This window comes from Felis catus, chromosome B4, assembly GCF_018350175.1.
Source record: "Felis catus isolate Fca126 chromosome B4, F.catus_Fca126_mat1.0, whole genome shotgun sequence".
Classification (NCBI taxonomy): domain Eukaryota; kingdom Metazoa; phylum Chordata; class Mammalia; order Carnivora; family Felidae; genus Felis; species Felis catus.
This window is the reverse complement of record NC_058374.1, coordinates 81,602,077-81,611,660: the sequence shown is the minus strand read 5'-3', so window position 1 is coordinate 81,611,660 and position 9,584 is coordinate 81,602,077. Positions and strand designations below refer to the sequence as shown.

Below are 9,584 nucleotides of genomic sequence, written 5' to 3'. Positions count from 1 at the left end.
CACTGCTAGGAATTTACCCAAGGGCTACAGTAGTGCTGATGCACAGGGGTACTTGTACCCCAATGTTTATAGCAGCACTCTCAACAATAGCCAAATTATGGAAAGAGCCTAAATGTCCATCAACTGATGAATGGATAAAGAAATTGTGGTTTATATACACAATGGAGTACTACAGGGCAATGAGAAAGAATGAAATATGGCCCTTTGTAGCAACGTGGATGGAACTGGAGAGTGTGATGCTAAGTGAAATAAGCCATACAGAGAAAGACAGATATCGTATGTTTTCACTCTTATGTGGATCCTGAGAAACTTTACAGAAACCCATGGGGGAGGGGAAGGAAAAAAAAAAAGAGAGAGAGGTTAGAGTGGGAGAGAGCCAAAGCATAAGAGACCCTTAAAAACTGAGAACTGAGGGTTGATGGGGGTGGGAGGGAGGGGAGGGTGGGTGATGGGTATTGAGGAGGGCACCTTTTGGGGTGAGCACTGGGTGTTGTATGGAAACCAATTTGATAATAAATTTCATATACTGAAAAAAAATTTTTAAAATAAAAAAAATAATTAAAAAAATAATGTTAATATCCTCTATGGTAAATAACTAGCAGTTGACAGACATTAAAATATATAAATAAAGCATTTTAGAATCACAATGATAAATTAATGCCTTAGCTTGGACAGTGTGTCTAACACAAACTCATTTGGATTGATACATGAAAGAATTAAAACAACAACAACAACAAACACCATTGAGAATCTTAGGCTTCACTCTATTAGATTGTCTCAATATGTCATATGTATCTTTTATTATTTTTCTGTGCTTTTTTAATTTCTAAAATTAGATAATGCTCCTGGATCATTAAATCGGCTTTCTCAAAATATAAACAGTTTAGGTATAGGGACGCCTGGGAGTCTCTGTCAGTTAAGCCTCCAACTCTTGATTTCAGCTCAAGTCATGATCTTGCAGTTTGAGAGTTTGAGCCCCATGTCTGGCTCTGCACTGACCGCATGGAGTCTGCTTGGGAGTCTCTCTCTTCCTGTCTCTCTGCCCCTCTCCTGCTCACTTGTGCTCTCTCATAATAAAGAAATAAACTTAAAAAAAGTATATACATAAATGATCATGGAAAAAATGTAATCAATGGTTTCATTAACTATTATTCCTGAAATAATTCATGACTCAAATATCTTTTAAGATCCAGTTCATTAATGAACTGTTCAGAAGTATTTAGAGAGTATTTTTCAAAATATTCAAATCAAGACCCATAGTTAAGATAAAAAGAAATGAAAAAAAGGCCTAATGCACATATATTTCTATTAGAAAACATGAAACGTGATATGTAACTGTGAAAATGTTTTTATTATATTTAATGTTTTACATTTTTTCCATGACACAGAAAAGTTTTGAAACCCTGAAATTCTAAATTATGACCTACAGTTCAAAAATCTGTAAGTAAAGTTTTACTTTAATTCTATTTTGATTTTACTGGGATAACTATCTATGTTTATATCTATGTCTATAAAAATCTGAAAAGAATAAATACACTGAGTTACCATTGTTTTTCCGAATTACCCTTATAGTTTCCAATTAGCTCCAGAGTATCCCATGTTGTTAAGAGATTTTTTGAGCATAGAAACACCAAATAAGTTTGAATTTCATAATTAATTTTTAAAATATAGCAGTGAAATAGCACATTTTGTCACCTATAATTGATACACTTATAAACGCTAACAATTTTCTAATGGAAACTAAAAAACTAAATTCTAAGGGATCTACTTAGACACATGAACAATTTTTAAATAGACAACATTTTCTAATTTGAGCATCAACACTAATCTTTAATCTCTGCCACAATTTTCCTCTCATTTTGTTAGAGTATGCAGCAATAATTTGGTAGTATTACAAAAACTATAAATGAATATTAGTTGTAAGTACGTTCAACTAAAATAAATAAAGGTGTAATACTTTACGTTGTATGTTACATCAAATATAATATAAATAAAAAGATATTTTGATCCTTGACTAGCATTCAAAGACAACAGAGACCGATTGAAAATCTCAACTCCATTTCTTTCAGATATTTATAGGAAATGGAAGTGAGATGAGAAAAAATATCTGTTAAAGGTTATCAATAAAATTATCTTCTTTGGAACAAAGATTTTTTTTTTGTAAATATAGCTTGAGAAGGTATAAAGATGAATATCAAAGACATGAAAGCAAAAAATATTGAAAGAAACTATGTATTGGAAGCTATAATTAGATTCATTGATATTATTGGGGTTCCTTTGTTCATTTGCATTATACAGTATGCAACAGGATATTCATTTGCTTGAGAAAGAAACAACCCTTTGTATCATGTTCATGAAGGCTTTTTTCACTTGCTGGTTCCGTAAAGTGTAAATGAAAGGATTTAAAAGTGGGGCAATGGAGGTATTGAGCACTGCAATTCCCTTGGAAAAAGATATTCTTTGTTTGACTGACGGCTTAACGTACATGAAGATACAGCTGCCGTAAGAAAGAGATATCACAATCATGTGAGAGGAACATGTTGAAAAAGCCTTTTTCTTTTGATTAGTTGAAGGGATGTTTAGAATTGTTAATGCAATAAAGCTGTATGATATTATCACCATTACCAACGTGACCACAAGTGTCACTGATGCAGAAATGAATCCCATGGTCTCTAAGAGCTGTGTGTCTGAGCAGGAGATCTGCAGCAGGGGAGTTGTATCACAGTAGAAATGATCAACAACGTTGGAGGCACAGAAGTCAAGGTTTATGCCTAAGAGGAGAGGTGGAAAGATGACAAAAAACCCAGCAAGCCAACAACAGAAGACAAGTTGCATGCAGATCTTACTGCTCATGATGGTTGTGTAGTGCAGGGGCTTACAGATGGCAACATAGCGGTCATAGGACATGGCTGCCAGCAAGTAAAATTCAGATGCACCAAGAAGGAAGGCAAAAAACACTTGAGTAACACAACAATTAAAGGAAATGGTTTTGTTTCCAGTTGCCATAGCAACCAACAATTTGGGAATGCATGTGGTAGTATAGGAAATTTCTAGGAAGGAAAAATTCCGAAGGAAAAAATACATGGGGGTCTTGAGGGTGATATCCACCAGGGTGAGTGTGATGATGAGCAGATTGCCAGTGACACTTAGCAGGTAGGTGAGAAGCAGGAAGACAAATAGCACAACTTTCAATTGTGGATCATCAGTCAAACCTGCCAGGATAAACACTGTCACTTGTGTGTGATTTCCCATTACTGTCCTCTACTTTTCCAAGTCTAAATAGAAAAGAAAGAAAGAAATTGATAGTCCTAAGGGGAAAATAGCAGTGGTAACTAGTGTCTAAAATTAGGAAAGCAATCTTTCAGATAGAGTAACACCATTCATATTTTAGGAGGTTATGCCAGGAAGAACAATACTTTGCATTTCCAAAGTATCTGGATAGAGAATTTTATGTTTACTTTGCAATTCTGCCAGAGAATAATGATAGCGATGATTGATATGATAGCGGTTGTTGATTGTTTTTATATGAGGGAAATTAGAAGGAGTTTTAAAGCATGGACAAATGCTTCTTTCTTGATTTTAGCAAGAATTGAGATGGATACCATTTCTTACTCAATTAAGAGCTTTACATTCAGAACCAAAATGATTGTCATTAAAATTATATCAGAAAATGGTTTTCATAAAATACACACCACACACACACACACACACACACACACACACCTCACCATCATCAATAGACAGGGTTATATAACTTTACCATTTTACTTAATCAAATTCAAATGCCTGATTCTTCTGTCATTTATTTTCATGGCTAATGAGATACAGTTTCCAATAAGTGAATGTGAAACATCACGAATAGTTTTGTTTTCTGTCCTTAGTAGTATTTCCATCCCATCAAACTCTGTTATCATTCCCACTCTTCCCACGTTGTACTCCCAAACAAAATCAGCAGGAATATTCTGGTAATATTTGTGTGTCTAATAAGAAACTGCAGTTTTCCTAAGTTATGATTCTGAAAAATGAAAAAAAAATGAGAGTAATGGATATAGAAGCATATAGAAATATATAAATATGAGTTCAGGAAATCATATGAAGTGGGAGAAAGATAAAGATAAATCTGTATGGAAACCTAGAGATATAGAAGGGATTTTTAGAAATAGGTTATTTAGCTTAAGGAAGAAATTAAATTAGTAAGAAAAATTGAAAGAAGATTAAGACATTTAAATCAGTAATAATCCTGAAATTAAAAATATGTAAGTTTGTAAGTTTGTAAGTATTAATAAATACAAATTATAAGAAAATATTTGTCATGAAATTTCTCTCTCTGCTTCTATGCTTTACACTTACCATTTTAATCTTTCTGTAAAATACAGACTGAAAAGATGAACAATTTGAGGTCAGCATGGCTTAAAAGAGATGAACAGTATTTGGTAAATTTCAAATACAATGAATCACAGAATAGTGTTGACAAAATTTTAGGAGGCATGTATTCCTTATCATAAGGATATTCAAATGTTTGGCTAAAATGTAATTAAATATTAACTATAGATAACAGTAGTCATCTCAACATATGGCATATATTAGAGACAATCAGATTGTTCTGGTTTGCACAGCTAGCAAATTGGACACCAAGATTAAGTTTGAAAGAGTGTTTTTCCCTACGTTGTGCTCTGAAAAATAACAACTTCTACCAATGATTATAGGACAGCTTATTGTGCTTTTTTCTTTTTTTAATAATGATTCTAAGGAAGATTTCTTTCCTTGGTACCTTCATATCAAACACATAAAATAAATAAGGTTTAGTAATGGGCCATAGATAAGACAATGTTTTCTGTTTTGAGAATATCAATATAATTATTTCAATCTCTAAAACATAGAATATAATTTCAAAGATATATACATAAATAAAAATAAACATAGAGTACAAATAAAAATTGTTTCCAGTTATATCTAAAAGTGTAGGTAAAAAATAAGATCTGTTGTCAAATCCATGTTAATAATGTAGACATATATGGGTATAAAAGAAAGGACTGTTGTTTTTCCTGGACATTCCTCTTACATTCACATAATTGTGAAACGATTAATCATAAATTTTTCTTCATTTACACAAATTACTCCAAAGGCAACAACTGTAGGAATGTTATATCTAAAACACCTAAATCAGAGTTTTACTATGTCAGATTATTTCTTTGTCCAACTACAACAGTTACACCCACCAACTATCCCTAACATATATTGTACAAAAATTAACAAAGCTCACACTACAAAACCATTAGAAGTCAAGCTTATGTTAAATATTATGAATATTAGTGAAATTTTAAAAAGGTAAAGTTTTTCAAAACTAAATTTTCATTGTATTCTCTTTTTTCATGATTTCCCCTTAATCAAAATTTGAAGGTTAGAAAAATAAGGTTAATACCATAATGGTAAAAATAAGACAAAATGGGTTAAAACAAATCTAATGGAAATATGGTCTTTAAATTTTCGACATACCAGTTTTTTCATCCTTTTGAGTCCTAATCAGTCTGCCAAAAGCACTTTAAAAATCAAACACATTTTTTGAAGATATTAAACAGATTTATTCCAGCAAATTATCTCTGCTTCAATATTTAACTCTTTTATCATCATGCTGAAGAGACCACAGTGATAATTCCATTCTTCTCTGTAGGATTCTCCCTCTACCCCACAATCTGTGACTGATTTTCCTACTTATTTATGGCAACTTTGTAAATGGTTTTAAAAGGGTTTTTTTTTTTTTCAGAGTTTTAGACTATTAAATTTCCCTGTCACTACAATTGACTTATGTTTTGAGTGCTTTTCTTGGTATTATTCACAGTGCCATATGAAATTCATCAGCACTTGATCTCATTGAATATTTATACTGTCTGTATCTTGAAAGAAAATATCTAAAGATTATGAGGAGTCCCCAGAGGATATGAGATCCAAGAAGACCATTCTCAAAGGGTCACAAATTTATACATTACGCACGAGTTCTCCCTAGGCACTAAATACTTAAAAAAAAAAATAAATTATATACTTTTTTTCAAAACTGCTTTTAACTCTGTCTCCAAAGCTTTCAGTATAGATTTCCCTAATGTGTGTTTGCCCTTCCACACAGATGTGTTTTGAAACCCTAAATACATAGATAACAAACTAGAAGTCAAAAAAGAAAATTTCAGTTGATACTAACAAGTGACAATATTAGTTGGAGAAGTTATTAACCTGTCATAGAAAAAGTTGCACCGGGGCGCCTGGGTGGCGCAGTCGGTTAAGCGTCCGACTTCAGCCAGGTCACGATCTCGCGGTCCGTGAGTTCGAGCCCCGCGTCAGGCTCTGGGCTGATGGCTCAGAGCCTGGAGCCTGTTTCTGATTCTGTGTCTCCCTCTCTCTCTGCCCCTCCCCCGTTCATGCTCTGTCTCTCTCTGTCCCAAAAATAAATAAACGTTGAAAAAAAAATTAATAAAAAAAAAAAAAAAGAAAAAGTTGCACCTGAAATATCTAACATTTTATTCCATATAATCATTTCGTTTTTATTCTGAATTCAGTCTTTCCTCCAAATCGTCTTTACAATCTGATCTTATAGATCTTAAGACTGATTATTTCATAACACCCAAGCATTCTCCACTTTCTCTGTATTAATGGAATATTTGTCTCTGTCTACAACTAGCCTTCCTTGCAACTGGTTGTGACCATGTGACTAAATTAGGAGCAAAGGACATAAGTGGAGATGTTGTGCAATTTCCTTTGACTGTTCTTTGATAAGAGGGGTTTGCCCTCCTCTTCCTCTCTGCTAGTCCCTCACACTGTTGTGATGCAGGTTGGATGGCAAACCATTTGGAACCATGAGTATGAGCAAGCACATGAGGAATACACTGGCCATTCAATACGGGACAGCAGACCCACGTTCCTAACACCATCGTAGGTCCTACCAGCTAAGAAACACAGTGACTTCGTAGAAGAGTTCCATGATGTGATATTTGTCTTTCTTACACTCTACCAAATCTATGGTATTAATCAAAACCCGAGAAGGGTCTGAACTTTTACCTAGAGTCTAACAGGTTGGCCCACCATCATTTCATAGATACTGATGGGGAGGCAAGCCTACCAGGTCAGCAACAGAAAACTTTATTATGTATTATATAGCAGGAAGCAGGAGCTTCATGTTCTCATCTGTTCTCCTGACCCCTAAATTCTCTTCAAGGAAGGGCCCTAACCCTAATAGATATTGTTATTTACACAATACACCTACATTTAAAGCTGAGAAACACCAGGTTAAGAAATTCTCAATCCTGTGAAGAGAAAATCTGCTTAATTTTGCCCTACTAGAAGACAGTGTCTTTAATATACTGCTAAGGGGAAAAATAGGTCAAATCTATTACAAAACATTCTTGAAAACAGAGTCCAGAACAAAAGCTATCACAACATGTGGAAATGTTTCAGAATTTCCTTCCACCAAATCCACCCCTCATTTCTATACCAACTTGGCTTCAGCTGCAAATTCCCCTAAGCATGTTCCTATGTTAACCTCTCTGATTAACCTGCAGGTCTCTCTTATTACTCCCAAGGTACCACAGTGTTTTCCAACAAGATGCCAACCAATGTCCAGCCCTCAGACAGGAAGTATAAACCCAAGAGTGCATGAGGTCTCCTAGAAAGAGTTTACAATTTTAGAGGTTGGCAGCCACATTAAGCATGCATCATTCAGATTACAGGTTAGCAAGACTCCCATGTAACTTCCAGCTGGCTGGTAAGCCTTAGAGCTCCCAATTCAGTAACTTATTTTTGGAGGGACTGCTTAAGTGTATTTAATCCAATTTGTTCTATTTGTTCAAGCCATTAGCCATGTTACATTTGTCTGCTTCATTATGACTCAAAATACGAGTGAGGAAGACATTTGGAACTGTTTTTCCTGACTAAAATAAAAACACAAGAAAAAACGTACTAGTGAGGATGTGGAGAAAAACAGAACCCCCATGCACTGTTGGTAGGAATGCAAACTGATGCAGCCACTGTGGGAAACAGTTTGGAGCTTCCTCAAACATTAAAAATAGAACTACTCTATGATCCAGGAATTCCACCAAGGAATATGAAAACACTAATTCAAAAGGATGTATGTACCCCTACATTCATTGTAGTACTTTAGAATAGCCAAATTATGGAAGCAGCCCAAGTGTCCACTGATAGATAATAGATAAAGAAGAGGTGGTAAATATAAAAGAATATTATTCATCCACAAAAAGAATGAAATCCTGTCGTTTGCAACAACATGGATGGATCAAGAAGATATTGTTCTAAATAAAATAAGTCAGAGAAAAATACCATATGATTTCACTTATATGTGAAAGTTAAGAAACAAAACAAAGAAAGAAAGAAATAGAGACACCAAGAAACAGGCTCTTTAGAGAACAAACAGAGGGTCACCAGAGGGGAGATGGATAGGGAATGGGTGAAATAGGTGAAGGGATCAAGAGTACATTTATGATGAGCACTAAATAATGTATACAATTGTTGAATCACTATATTGTACACCAATATTATACTGTATGTTAATTTACTGGAATTAAAATAAATTTTAAAAAGAAGTATTTTGGAGCGCCTGGGTGACTCAGTTGGTTAAGCTTCTGACTTTGGCTCAGGTCATGATCTCAGGGTTCATGAGTTTGAGCCCCGTGTCAGGCTCTGAGCTGTCAGCTCTGAGCTGGAGCCTGCTTCAGATTCTGTGTCTCCCTCTCTCTCTCTCTGCCCTTCCTCTGCTCTCTATCTCTCTTAAAGATCAATAAATAGTAAAAAAAAAAAATTAAATAAAAAATAAAAAGAAGTATTTTGCCGAAGGGTGAAGGTAGGTGTATGGGGGTGACCAGGAGGTAATGGAGTGGTCCCCTCTTGTCTTTGCTATCCTCAGAGACCATCTGGTGGAGGATGGCAGACCTAACACGTAAATTTAAGGCTCTTGCATTGGAGTATTTGTCTTCTGGAGGAAGGCAGGTATCTTGCCTGATACCAGGTTTTTCTCTCTCTCCACTTCTACAAAATCTGAGTGGTCCATTCCAGTAGCTATAATTGCATCTAGTTTCCAGTTATCCCCTACTCACACTGAGACCTTTCATCTAGAAAGATCAGGTGCAGAAGGGACAAGGACATTTTTTTAAAAACTTATCCAGAATTAAACTTAAATCCACTAGACCCCTTGTGGCCGTGTTCCCACCTGGAATGTGTACCAACCTGACTGATTTGAGTTTGTTTAAAGCAATAATATAACAATGTATTGGGTGATATCACATTAAATTTATTAGACTTGTACCCTTAGGTTTCTGTAGACTGACAGTTTCTCAGACATTTCTTATTTTTTATAACCTAGACAGTTCTGAGAAGTACTTGTCAGGCATTTTCTAGAATCTCCCTTTATTGGAATGTGTCTGGAGTATCTGTTCTGGATACCCTCAGGTGATAGAGCAAGGGAATATATATTTATATCTATCCAGATTTATACACACAATTATGCATTTACATGTGTATCATTCTGTATCTATGTTATGCTACACATGAATTCATACTAGTATCTTCAACTTTAACCCAATATC

At 34.8% G+C, this 9,584-nt stretch overlaps 1 protein-coding gene across 1 annotated transcript; it reads right to left on the bottom strand.

Moving 5' to 3' along the window:
- Positions 1 to 2,313: 2,313 nt before the first annotated feature.
- Positions 2,314 to 3,968, bottom strand: LOC101085987 (olfactory receptor 6C74-like). The gene has a single exon (XM_003988841.3). It carries the CDS (start codon positions 3,250 to 3,252, stop codon positions 2,314 to 2,316), a length of 939 nt encoding a protein of 312 aa, XP_003988890.1. The 5' UTR covers positions 3,253 to 3,968.
- Between the last annotated feature and the right edge of the window lie 5,616 nt (positions 3,969 to 9,584).